Genomic DNA, 14,740 nt, shown 5'->3' with positions numbered 1-14,740 from the left:
TAGTAGTCAGTAGTGTACCTGAACAGATGGAACATCTTCAAAGGCCTTGATGAGGTCCTCTTCATCTACAGCTCCTGCAGCAGCCTCTTTACCTGAACAACAAACACCTCGCTCACATCTCTACACAACAACAGCAGCAGCAGCAGCAAAGGTAATACAGATAGTACTAATAGTAACAGTAATAGTGGTAATAGAAAGACGGGTGGTGGTGGTGGTAGTAGTAATGGTAGTAGTAGTAGAAGTAGTACTAGTACTAGTAGTAGTACTATTACTACTAGTAGTAATAATTGTAAAAACAATTGTAGTTTTAATATTAATACAAGGCATAGCAGTGTCAACAATTGCAGTGGTCCAACTAGCTAACCTGTGATCTTGGCCAGAGTGCCTGCACTGGGTCGCCTGACCGCGCTGGGTGTGGTCTTCCGGGAACTGGAGTGCGCTTTGGAAGACGAGGAGGAGGAGGACCGGCCTCCGTCAACAGAATCCTCATCCTCAAAGTTCTTATCTGGAAAGCAATAAGAAGAACAGCCGGTAACATTTAGTCAAACTCAAAAACCCGGACAAAATGTTCAGAACCATGACTGAAATAGTCATGGGTGTGTTCTGATTGCAATCAGTGTGTGCACATTGTGAACCCACATATATAATACTGTAGGTCTATCTACCATCTATGGTGCTCTCAAAATAGCAGGGAAATGCTGAGCTGGGGGACACACTACACTATACACACTACATTAGACCAGGCCTAGGCGCAATTGCCGTTTGAATCGTCTCTCTGTAGAATAGATCATTTCGTCTAATCTTATCTAATCTAATCTAGTGAGGTCTCCGAGGTTCTGATAGAGATTATAGAAGATCATAAAGCAAAATCATTCACCTCTCAATCCTACAGACAACCCTAACCCGTGTCATAACCAGATGTCCACAATAAGTAAACCTTGCCGAGCCATGAGGCCCATCAGGCAGGAGGCAGGACCCTATCTCCTGTTTCTGTAGCGTGAGACAGCTTGATGTACAAGTACACCCCCTGGACATGATGTACTGTACAAGTACACCCCCTGGACATGACGTACAAGTACACCCCCTGGACATGACGTACAAGTACACCCCCTGGACATGACGTACAAGTACACCCCCTGGACATGACGTACAAGTACACCCCCTGGACATGACGCTAGTATGTCGCAGGGACATACCCCCAATTCAAACCTTGATGCTGAATACCAAGCAGGGAGGCACTATGGGTCCCATTTGTCTAAAATACAATGCTAAGAAAAGTAAAATCATGATTATCCGATATAGGTTATATTATATGTCTCCCTATGGAGGTATGTTGCTAGGACTTTTATGTTTCCAGACGATTATCATTTATCCCTATTCTGTATTATAAATTATACAATTCCGCATGAATGCAGTAAAATGTTACCACTGTGTGTGAGAGCACAGGCCAGAGAGATTCATGTAATTGAAAGGTTATGAAATGTATGAATATCCCTTCTCTTACTCTAATTATTAGAGTAAGAGAAGGGATATTCATGTCACCCTATTGAATAGGGTGACACATATACACCCCCACGGTTAGCAGTGTATTGACAACATCAGTGAGATGCAGCAGAATATTGTGCCCTGTCTGGTCTAGGTCATCACACACACACACACACACACACACCAAGTGGACACCCAGCTCAAATACCACCATGATAACCATAACCGGGACTATTCGCTCCACACCACTCCCCTGGCTCCCAGTATTATCAAACATAGCACCCCCACACATCCGACGAGCAGCAGTCTCTCAAAGGATGCTTAAAAAGGTCAAAGACTCTCCCCATCTACCAATCCATGCAGACATTTTCAACCCACCCACTGCTCGACTCCCATCGAGACGACCAATTTGGAGGAACCCCCCCCCCCCCCATCAGCTGACTTCACCATCAAATCAGCTTGGAAAAGGGAATGGGAGTCCAATGAGGTCCCAAACAAACACCTGGTGTCAGAGCCCAACCAACAGGTCCCTGGCACCACCCTCCCAAGGAGACAGTGGTCTACGCTCAATAGATTCAGGACTGGACATCATGGCCCCTGCTTGGCCAGCCTATGTGCGTGTGGTGAGGAGCAAACTATGAAGCACATCAAAGAAATTTGTCCTCTCCAAAGACTGGAAGGAGGATTAATTAAACTCCACACAGCAGACCAGGAGGCAACCGTTTGGCTTAAGGACTTTGCATTCGCTAAATAAAATAATAGTGAGATTCTGAACACACAAATGCCACCGTTATTTATCTCTGTCATTGGAGCAATTTGCACACAGGCACTAACACACACACACACACACACACACACACACACACACACACACACACACACACACACACACACACACACCATTAGTTGGTATCAGAAGGCAAGACAGTGAGAGTATAAAGATGCAGGACAGAGGCAAGACGGAGTAGAGGGAGACATAAAATAGGGGAGAGAGAGACAGAGAGAAAGAGAGAGAGAGAGAGAGAGAGAGAGAGAGACACACAGACAGACAGACAGACAATTTATTCTATTTATTTATTATTTTAAAGATGATCTATTTAAAGATGCACTACCACACCGATCCAGTAGGTGTCAATGCATCCTTCTCTCCTCACATCCATTCACACTCTCCATAGTATGATAGAAAATATATTCTTTTAAAAATATATTACTTTGGCATTAAAATTAATCATATTCATTAAAAAAAAAGATCTGCTCGCACTGAACTGATGCACACGGCATGTTCAAATGCACACGGCCACACACGGCCACACACACACACACAAGCTCTGTGTGTACACACTTGCACTGCACACACATTAAAAAACACACAAACACACTCTCGTACCAGATCAACCGTGCACAGGGTTTGCTTTAATCTGCATCATAACTGTAATCTGGAGTGTTGACAAAATATCAGTCAAAAACATTGGTAACCAGTGACGGTTACATTTCTTTTTTTCTCCAACTGAATGGCTGGAAAATGGAAATTGAGAGTTTACATATAGTAACACAACAGTGCATGCCTAAACTTTCCTTAATGATTATACCTGGTTTCAGTATTTATTTCAGATTTTCTCTATTTTTTAAGGTTATTGAAGCGATCAATTTGTATTGGTGGTGGGGAGGGGGGCGGGGCGGGGGGGGGGGGGGGTGCGAGAGATGGTCAAACCATTTCCCGGGGGTCCCCATGCAGAAACGTTGAGAACCCCTGGTATAGAATAGATTAACTCTCCAAAACGGGATCGGGATCAGACGCAGGTACTGTACCAGGTACTGTACCTGGCATTGGGTCGGCACAACAACACAAAGACCTCTTCAATAGAGCTCTAAACGCCTCCTCAATACAGAGCTCCTCTGAAGTGCCTGGTGGCTCAACCAGTGCACCGTTTAGAGAAGATTCTTTATATATTCGTCTGACAACGTTTGGATCTTCATCAGGCCATCAACCAGTGCACTGACCAAAATAGGGCTGGGCAATTAACCAAACAGATATATCAAAACAGATATTTAGAACCAACAACAGAGTTAATCTTGCTCATGTATAGGTTAATCGAGAAATCGATGAGCAGAAGTTAATTATACATCTTTTCCCTTATACATCAACGAATCGACACGAAAAACATATACCGGTATATATACACCGGTATATATTTTTTTAATCGACTAAATGGGATTAGTCTTAACCCTGTATTATACATTGTTGTACAAGGGTGGCGTAGAAAAAATGTGAAAATAGCCAAAAAACGTAAGTGTAAAAAGGAGATGATGTTGCACATCAAGCTCCTTTTTACACTTTTTAAATTGTAATCGAAGGGAATGTTTTAAAGATGGTGATTTTCCCCCCCTAAAACATGATCATCAGGTACTACGATTATACTAGGAAGTTTTCTTTTACTCACTTGTGAGTGGCGAGGACCCACGTTTGAATCTCTCTGCCCTCTGTTTACTGTCTCTCTACACTATTATTTTATTAAGCAATGTAAATGACAACAACGCAGGCACACAGGCTGGCACGCACACACACAGAGGCCACCCTCTCATAGAAGCCCTTTCATCCACAGGACCATGTGGGTAGAGGGGCTACTAGCCCAGTTCATTTGGCTCACTCATGGTGGAACAGAAAGACAATGATATCATTCATAAAACTGGGTTCATCTCACCCTGACTGTCGGTCTCTCTCTGTACTTTCTGTGTGTGTGTGTGTGTGTGTGTGTGTGTGTGTGTGTGTGTGTGTGAGTGAGTGAGAGAGAGAGAGAGAGATTATGAGGTTTTCTTTGAATCCATGTTGTCTCATCTCTCTCTCTCCGTCATACACTCTGCTTTCCTATAAGCTGCAAGACAAGAGCACACATGCACATAGGCGCACGCAAACACAAAGCAAGCATACACAGACAAACACATGTGTGTGTGTGTGTGTGTGTGTGTGTGTGTGTGTGTGCGTGCGCACGCACGCAGAGTACAGTTATGCCAAAGACATGTGACTCACCAGGCTAGCTATTAAAATTATTGATATAAAATAACCACTGACGAACTGCCTATAATGTCACAGAACACGACCATGTCTGTCTGTGCGTCTGAATCAGCAATTGTTTACATATAATTGGGTGGAAACCAATTACAGCCAACAACTTAGACGTAAGACAGGAGACTCTGAAGAAGTGATCATTGTGTTATGTAGCCCATGTCTACAAAGAGCAGATCACCAGCTCTGCAACGTTTATGTAACAACACCGCAGGAGGACTCCCCCCCACACACACACACACACACACACACACACACACGATACAAAGCAGCTCTCTCAGTATTGAGGACAGACGCAGTCACACGCAGCCAAAAACGCCACCTCCTCTGCAGTTCTAAATACCCTATTATTATGTGCATGACGCTACAAAAGGTCCCACATAGACCCCTAAACATGTTCCTCACAGCCTCCATGGTACCATGTTAAGAAGACCTCAATGAATGGATGGAGAGAGACATCAAGAGAGAGAGAGAGAGACAGAGAGAGAGAGAGAGACACCGAGAGAGAGAGTGAGAGAGACCGAGAGAGAGAGAGAGGAATGAATAGAAGTTATGGAATGAGTGCGAGAAAGGGTACACCCACATCAAATTCCCCAGTGTTTACAGCTGCAATCCGGATCTTATTTTTAACAAATAAAATGATATTTTAGAGTATGTTAATATAACTAGTACATATGCAGTGGTTGGAGGTGGTCTCCCTAGTAGTTTTAAACCATGTGTAAGCTAGGACACCTAATGGTTGACAAGTAGCAGTATAAACTCAATATACTCCGGCCCTGGGTTTTCCTCTTCAAAGAAATGTGGTCTCCCGTGCGTGTCCATCTGGGTCCATTTACACCCGTTGCAGTTAAATGAACAAATTAATGAACACATTAATTAAGGATTTTATGACTTGAGATGTGTCATTTGGTTGATGCATTCGTGTGATTGATGAATGTGTTTATAGACATCCACGACGTAAATTCTGCACGGATATTTGATGATGCAATCGCACAGTACCACAGGACAGGGAAATGAACCCTCAACCCTGCTCGTATTAGAGCCTTACGTCACCAGCCAACATCAAACAGGCATTTTAGAGCATCCCAAAGTGCATCATTAGCATACACTTGTTACACAACAAGAACAAACACATTAATGCATACACTCATTAATGCACTCATGTGCATGTGTACGTGCACACACACTCACACACACACACACACACACACACACACACACACACACACACACACACATGTACAGACACACACCCACACACACAATTCAAGACCTTATCAGCGTCTATAGAGATGTTTACTATTAAAACGTGTGTGTGTGTGTGTGTGTGTGTGTGTGTGTGTGTGTGTGTGTGTGTGTGTGTGTATGCGAGTGTGTGTATTCTTACCTTCTCCAACTGTCATATTAATCCTTCCTTCCAGAGAGACGGGTGGACAATGTTTTCCCTCTCTCTCCCTCTCAGTGTTTTTCTCTCTGTTTATCTCTTTCTCCCCCCTCCCATCCCTTCTCTTTTCTCTACTCTGTCTCTCTCACCAGTAGACGTGTTAACCTCTCTCACCCAGAGCTGTACGTCTACAAACCACTCTCTCTCTCTGTTAATAATGCGTCATTATCCATTATACACACATTATACGCACAAGACTAAATACAACACAAGTGTGAAAACTCTCACACACACACACACACACACACACACACACACACACACACACACACTTTCCATGTTATGTCAACTCTGAGACGAGCAGACCAACTTCAATTTTCATTTGAGCACAGCTGTTAGAGACACTATGAGACCATGATGTCATTGTGATGAACACAATAACACAATCATCATCATCCTCACAGCAAGTCACTGCAATGAGTACGTACGTGTGTGTGTGTGTGTGTGTGTGTGTGTGTGCATGAGTGTGTGCATATAGTGCGTGCATGCATGCATGCATGCGTAAAGCTGTCTTTCCCTGAGGTGCTGAAGTGCTGAGGTGTGTCTGACCTCAGCACTTCTGTCTGAAACCTCTCAGGAAAGACGTCATGCTCAACGGCACAAAGTCCCTCCACCAATACTGTACATCTCTCTGTGTACTGCAGTGTTATACATGTGTTATGGTTAGCCAACACCAAGACTGTACATCTCTCTGTGTACTGCAGTGTTGTACGTGTGTTGTAGTCAGCTAACACCAAGACTACAACTAAAGGGAAAGAAGGATTGTGTTAAGTGAAACTAAAATAAGAACTAGGTTAAATGATAGAAAACTAAATAAAAAACTAACAAAATTAAATATATGAAACTGAAACTTACAAAAAAAAAATAGAATTGCACAGTTTTTCCGTACATTCCTTTATCCTACCGTTTTCAGCTTCTATAAATCAAGGTTTTCCTCTTAATAACTGAAAAACTAAACTGTCAATAGTCATCAATAAAACTACTCATGCCGTTTTAGAACCAAAGCTAAACTGAAATCAAACACCAAACCTAACTAAATAAAAAGTTAAACTAATGAATATTTCAAAACTCTGGTGTACTGTAGTAGCATGACTTTAGTAGTAGTAGTTTAGTTTATCATTAGCACACTTTTAAAGAAAAAGAACAATAAAATACATAATAATATAATGTAGTATTTACATGGCTTAACTATGAATAGCCATGTCATTTTATTTTGGAGCTGTAAATATGTGTAAACATTGTAGTAAAACGTTGTAGTATAGGAAAGGTCCATGAGCATATTTAGAACAAACAGATTCTCTGTCTGGTCTTACAGGGGGGAATGACATCTGATCAGCCCAGCAGACAGCTGCCCCCTGTGGGGAAACTCATATACTCAACCCCCAGGCTTGTTGTCTGGCCTCCAGAACATCACATGCACCCAGACCAGGAATGAACATGCACATGCACATGCACATGCACACGCACACGCACACACACACACACACACACACACACACACACACACACACACACACACACACACACACACACACACACACACACACACACACACACACACACACACACACACACACACACACACACACACACACACACACACACACACACACACACACACACACACACACACACACGGTTTAGAAGGGTTCATCTTTTAGCTCACCTGATCCTGAAGATGGCATCATGTTCCCTGCTCGTTGAACCTCATCAAACTTACTGAAGATTACATTCAACCTATAGATACATACAGACAGTCAGTCAGTTCATCACACATTAGATACATACAGACAGTCAGTCAGTTCATCACACATTAGATACATACAGACAGTCAGTCAGTTCATCACACATTAGATACATACAGACAGTCAGTCAGTCAGTCAGTCAGTTCATCACACATTAGATACATACAGTCAGTCAGTCAGTTCATCACACATTAGATACATACAGACAGTCAGTCAGTTCATCACACATTAGATACATAGGGACAGTCAGTCAGTTCATCACACATTAGATACATACAGACAGTCAGTCAGTTCATCACACATTAGATACATACAGACAGTCAGTCAGTTCATCAGTTCATGCAACTTGTTCCTGTTCGCAGACGACTCAGCACTGCTGGTCTCGGACAGGAACAAACTGCAGGTTGAAAAGACCCTCAGCTCTGAACTCGGTAGAATCTGCACCTGGCTCGCTGATAACAAACTATCCTTACACCTGGGAAAAACTGAATCCATTCTCTTCGGATCAAATAGTAATCTCAAAAAGGCAGATGGCTTCTTGGTTAGAGTTGGTGATGATATTATCACACGGAAGGATCAAATTACCTACCTAGGTTCCATCCTGGAGGCCAATCTTTCCGGTGATAAGATGGCCACCAACGTAATCAAAAAAGTCAATCAAAGAACAAGATTCCTCTACAGGATCTCCTCACTGGTCGACAAAAACACCTTGAAGACCTTAACAGGAGCCCTTGTACAAGGTTTCTTTGACTATGCATCCACCTCCTGGTACCACAGCACCTCAAAGGCCCTTAAAACAAGGCTCCAGACCTCCCAAAACAAACTGGTCAGGCTCCTACTTGGCCTCACCCCCCGAACCCACCTCACCCCTGCCCACTTTGACAGGCTGGGATGGCTTAGGGTCGACGACAGAGTACAGCATCTTGCAATGGGTCTGGTCCACAAGATTAGATACACCACCAAGATACCCATGTACCTGTCTAAATACTTCCTTAATGTAAACGAAGTCCACACCCACAACACCAGAGGGAGTGCAACAAACCATGTACAACCCAGATTCGGCACAAACAAGGGACTAAATTCTTTTCGCTCCTATGCGACCAAAATGTGGAACGCCCTACCAACAGTCATTAAGACATGTGAATCCCTTGGCTCCTTCAAAACTGCTCTCAAAGGGCACCTACGGATGGCTGCAATTCGAAACTGGCCTCTGTAAAAGCTGAATTTGTATCTGGATTGTACTATGTTTTTGTATGGACGTGGTGTTGGGTGCCTGCACATATGCACACATGGCATCAACGCATGGTGTTGTGTGCAGGCGCCCTACACTCTGTCTTTGTACTATGGATTGTACTATGTTTTTGTATGGACGTGGTGTTGGGTGCCTGCACATATGCACACATGGCATCAACGCATGGTGTTGTGTGCAGGCGCCCTACACTCTGTCTTTCGTTTTCTTTTCTTTTATCCCCCTGTTCCCCTCACTGTATATATACTTTTTTTCCCTTTTCGCTTCCTATATGATGAATTCCTGTTCTGTTCTTTAACTACATAGAAGTGTCTATTTGTTTGTCTCTAAATGTTTTGATGAATTGAACAATGTGGACCCTGTTGTAAACAAGTGTAAGGCTTAATTGGGTCGTCCACTCACAGTTAACAGTCTTTGTATTGAGTTTGTGCTTGAAATGTACTGTAATTCTGCAAACTGTTAATAAAGATTTCAATCAATCAATCACACATTAGATACATACAGACAGTCAGTCAGTTCATCACACATTAGATACATACAGACAGTCAGTCAGTTCATCACACATTAGATACATACAGACAGTCAGTCAGTTCATCACACATTAGATACATACAGACAGTCAGTCAGTTCATCACACATTAGCTTGAGAGTAGATGAGTGTAGAGTCCCATGTTGAGGGGCCTCTATAGAGCACACCTCCAAAAGAGCTTTCACAAATGCAAGTGAGTGGTACTGTACTGTACTGTACTGTACTGTACTGTACTGTACTGTACTGTACTGTACTGTACTGTACTGTACTGTACTGTACTGTACTAGCCCTCCTCCCTGGCCTGTTTGTGTCTGTGTGTTAGGCTGTGCAACAGTGACACTTGGTGGTGAGCAAAGGCTCTTTTCATGCTCGGACACATTTCCGTGCTCGGACACAGGGACCCAGGGACACATAGCGGTTGCACCACTCAAAAAATGTGAACCGTATGGTATGTCATAGAAACACTATTCCCCCCCCCCCCCGTCCGTCCCGTCCCGTCCCGTCCCGTAGCTTCTTCGAGGTCCTGATGGCTGCAACGCATGACTTACGTCGCCCTGGGCAGGCTACTCAGCCTGTCAGAGATATGTAGGAGAAGGAGTGCGCCATTCTAGTTGAATCTTGTGTTATAGTAAGAATAGGAAATGTATCCTTTTCCCAGAAGAAGGGGTCCACAACACTTGAAGGTCTGTTCTATAGTCGTGAGTGCATGCTTGCGTGCGTGGTTTTGTGTATCCGTACCGTGACTGTGGAAGGCCTTTTTTGCTGAGGTCCATTCGGACTCTCTCTCCGACATGTCTGTAGATCTCAACCAAACAGCCCATAGCTCCGTCACGCACCTGAACCACACAACACAATGTCTCAGTGTCACCACCACCACCACCATGCAGATGAATACAATAATGAAAGAAATAAAAGAATAATAAATAAATCACAGGTTGGAGCTGTAAGAGAAATTTTTGGTTAAATGTAAAGTGTTTTTGTTAAAACACACAACCAGGAGAGAAAACCCATTTAGCAGCTTATATTTTGTACTGTTCCATTTCCATTTGTTTTCTTCTCCTTGATTTTTTTCCCAGCACTATCCTGTATTCTGTATGAGTTCTCTCTCCTGATTGGATGAAAATCCCGACCGGAAAATGTATTTTATGCTAATTAAACAGCTGGAGAGACAAGCAGACCCCCGTCACTGAATAAATACTATAGCAATGATCTTTAACATAATGTAGAGATATATACACACCACTTTTTGTTCCTGCCATGGGTCACAAGAACAGACTAGATACTACAGCAGGTGTTCTATTCCAACAGTCGTTAGGTGTTGGAATAGTGGATATCAACAGTTGGCTCTGTACTTGGACTGCTTTTTTCTGTCTACACCAAATCTCTTTTCCAGAAATAGACGAGCCTACAACGCCTATAGATCAGCTATTTTTGGCTAATGTTTTTTGTAATGATTTTTGGCTAATGTTCCCCCCAGAATATGGATGCCGGGGTTGAAGTGGTAAACTGTGCTTCTGAGGACACCAGAATACTGCTAGCACTTAACCAGCAGGTAAAGTGCATTCCCAGGTAGAACTTCATGTTTAGGTATATGTACTGCAGTGGTTCTCAACCAGGACCCCCCAGGGGATTCCCCACGTTCCCAAGTTCAAATTTGATTATTTGAATACAATTCTGGCAGATGGAGCTGTGTACTGAAGCTGCAGTACTCGCAGAAGCCACCGGGTGTCCTCAGTGTCCACGTGTGGAGACTGCTGCAGCTGCAGCTGCTGGTGGGGAGCACATCTGTGGTCCATGACACAGCAAACAGGCACTTTGTCACTGCAACACAGCTGTCTGATGTGATGTCTAATTACATCTGGTGACATGATTTTGTTCTTTGAAAGAATTGTTTTAGGCTTTTCTGCCTTTATTGATGGATACAAGTGAAGATTGACAGGAAAGAGGGAGCGAGAGAGAAGCAAAGGTCGTCATGAACGGGACTCGAACACGCGACGCGCTGTCAGGCCAGAGCATATATGTGGCATGCGCCTGGACCACTAGGCCAGCGGGCGCCCACAGCTGGTGACATGATGACGTTAACCACATTAACCCTGGTGTCCCAATTTTGTAAAATTGCAAAAATAAATCGACCAACAGACCTACTATAGCTCACAACACGTAGATCTGCTGCCATTACATAGTTATCATGATCAGCCTCACCAATAATCCATATTATCCGTCGATATTTCATGTTATATACGTCTGTATTAAACTACCAAATATATACATGTAATGTATGTGTAAATGTGTTGTTTTGGCTGGTTACCTGACTGGTGGGGTCCCCCAGGAGGTTACATATGTGGGGGACGATTTTACTGAGAGTTAAACCATGGGCACCGTACCTGGATGGAAAGAAACAATAATCCAATCAAAATGTGTTGATCTGATCAGTGTTCAGAAAAAGGTGTCAAAACCACCCTGAAGTACCATTGCAGAAAAACATACTGTATCTGCCATGCACGGATTCGACTTGAAATAAAAGCAACGACATAACGGATGTCCAGCAGTGGAGATGGAAACAGTTAATGGAAAGAGAAATATGTATGGAAATGGAAAATAACATATAGTTGTGAATTGTGATACAAACTATTCGGGTAGTTTAGTTGGCTTATTTGAATGATAAGCACCTATTCCAGTGATTCTAAAACATTTCAATTTCAAGGACCCCATTTTGATTAGGACACGGACCCAGATTTGATATGACTTTTATTCATGGGACCCCTCTCTGTTTCTCCATTAGGTTCCAACTGTACTGTGAGTGAGCACACATTGAACTGATGAGTGATTAATGTCTGTCTGAATTTGAGTTACAGTATGAACATTTCAGCAGGTCCGCATTAGGCCTGTCTCAATTATTACATAATCCATAATCGCCTGATTGCAATAATCTTGTCGCATAATTATGATTGTTCCCATTTAGATTTTTTTTTTTTAAATAGCGTAAATGGCTATATCCATTATATATTTTTTTTTGCAGGATATAATTATAATACATATTTTGGTATTATTCATTTATTTGTAAACTTAACTTATTTGTCATGTCTTCCCTGTGTAATTTTATATTTACAAAGCCTTTAATCACAATTATTTGTACGACAATGAATCGTCAACTGAAATGTCATGATTGTCACAGCCCTAGTCAGCATCAACACATACACCGCCCCAAAACGGTTTATCTATTCTACTGAATAGATAAACAAACTGAAAGTACTCTCCAGCCCTACACGGAGAGCACCTGCACTGGCTCAGGTATGGCATTCGAGCATTGGGCAATGACACAGGTCACCGTTACAGATTGATAAATGCCAATAATTGAATGTACACCCAATTTTCTGTTGCATGTTGCCTACTCTATGTTTCATAATTAAGGGCCTACTGTATGTGTTTTCGGTGTCTATGTTTTCTATGTGTCTATGTACACTTGTTTCTGTGTGTTTTCTTTGAACTGGTTTCTATGCAAAATGAAGAACAACCAAGGCACTCTAGTCTGTGTGTCTTAGTTCCATTGACCTTATGCAGAAAACTCCAACACTTGAGAAAAATCATCACCTGCAAGGAATTTCTTGACAGAAAGTAGCTCATAACATGTCTACAGTGGCTTTTTATGAAACAGACACTTTGCAGATAGAAAGAGGATAATTCAAGCTTTTCATACGGCTGCAATGTTGGTGAGTTTGACGTTGTTAAATACAATCAGATAGGACTTTTCTGTTTGGATGTATGGGCCGTCAATGGCAAATTGCGGCTAGTTGCCACCCTGCCATTTACTTAATGGCAAGATGGCCAGAAAGCTTTAATAACGTCATGGCTACTTCAACAAGACAGACAGAATGATACTTACGTGCTGAGTGTAGTGATGAGGCATTGGCACAGTGCTTCTCTGGTTCTGTTGTTCTTATGTTTAAAACCTCCCAGCATCCTGTCCCACATGTACTGCGCATGCACACACACACACACACACACACACACACACACACACACACACACACACACACACATCAATCACACACAATCTATTGATTAACTTTTATAGGACGTATTTTATCGGACATTTACATTTTAAATACGATATGGAGAACCAAAGTCTGGCGTCACAGTTATTTTTTCCATTGAAAATACCAAAGGGCACCGTCATCTTTGATCGTATCATATGAGAACATAAGAAAAAATAAACAAATCAGCACCGCGATTTTACTTATATATGAATGGAATGGAATGGTCATGTCATAGTTGTGTGTGTGTGTGTGTGTGTGTGTGTGTGTGTGTGTGTGTGTGTGTGTGTGTGTGTGTGTGGTTACCTGTGGCGAAACAGTTTGTTCCATGATTTTTAGCAGCAGTATTTGGTCTTGTTCTCGAACCTGATCTTTGGAATCACCCAACCGATCCATGAGGCTGGGTAAAACTGACACAGACAGACAGACAGAAGTAAGATTTTACACTCTTTTTCTGATGCCACTACTTCAGGTTACTGTGGGTTCCCCGTGGTTTTAGGGCTCCACATGGTCTATTTATTGTTTTCTGGCCTGGGTTCAGTACAGTGGTTCTCAACCTATGGGTCGGGTGAGGACACTGCACGTGGGCCCCCAAATAAGTGGCAAAACACTACGTTTTTAATGATAATATAACATTAATTTATTCACAATCAATTGACTGATTATGAAAATAAACATGCTTGGTGGGCCGAGAACATGTTAAAGTGGGCCGGAATCCAGAATAGTTTGAGAAGCACTTGTCTAGTAATCTCTCAAGAACAGATTCCAAGCTACGCTACTGAATCTGTCAGCAGGGGCATTCAGAACTGTATAACTTGTTGTTAGTGGGAATGAAAACATAGGCGCCCCACTGGAAGAGGAGGGCCTAAGGCCGAGCAAATGTTTGCCGAGCAAACCAGATTGCTGGTTTAGTAACAAGTCTTTTGACATAATTTCTGTATCTATTCTTTCCAGAGTCATAAATGTTGTGTCGTTCTTACCTGTTCCCACCTGAGATCTGAAGCGGTCCTGTAACCTGGAGACCAGCACTGACAACAACTCCAATCCCAGCAGCGCCACCTGGTGGAGAACACAATACAATGCCTTAAATTACATGCAGAAAGTTCATTAATAATATATACTGTGCACTTTATAAAATGTATAATATATTAAAAAGTCAGAATATGGTCCAGCACGACTTAAAACCCTGT

General features: G+C 42.6%; 1 protein-coding gene across 9 annotated transcripts in view; it reads right to left on the bottom strand.

The window, feature by feature from the left end:
• Positions 1-14,740, bottom strand: part of clasp1a (cytoplasmic linker associated protein 1a) — a 74,788-nt gene that overhangs the window by 40,846 nt on the left and 19,202 nt on the right. For all 9 annotated transcript variants that reach the window (XM_080785891.1, XM_080785892.1, XM_080785894.1 and 6 more), the window contains exons 3-10: positions 14,531-14,609; positions 13,857-13,960; positions 13,400-13,491; positions 11,825-11,900; positions 10,255-10,352; positions 7,660-7,730; positions 365-505; positions 19-92 (exon numbers count right to left, since the gene is read on the bottom strand). In XM_080785891.1, the coding sequence (XP_080642017.1) occupies positions 19-92; positions 365-505; positions 7,660-7,730; positions 10,255-10,352; positions 11,825-11,900; positions 13,400-13,491; positions 13,857-13,960; positions 14,531-14,609 (735 nt within the window). The remainder of the gene's footprint in view (positions 1-18; positions 93-364; positions 506-7,659; positions 7,731-10,254; positions 10,353-11,824; positions 11,901-13,399; positions 13,492-13,856; positions 13,961-14,530; positions 14,610-14,740) is intronic.

The sequence above is a fragment of the Protomyctophum bolini genome (genome assembly GCF_963924005.1).
Source record: "Protomyctophum bolini genome assembly, chromosome: 16".
In the NCBI taxonomy this organism is placed as follows: Eukaryota; Metazoa; Chordata; class Actinopteri; order Myctophiformes; family Myctophidae; genus Protomyctophum; species Protomyctophum bolini.
This window is presented reverse-complemented; position numbering and strand designations above follow the sequence as displayed.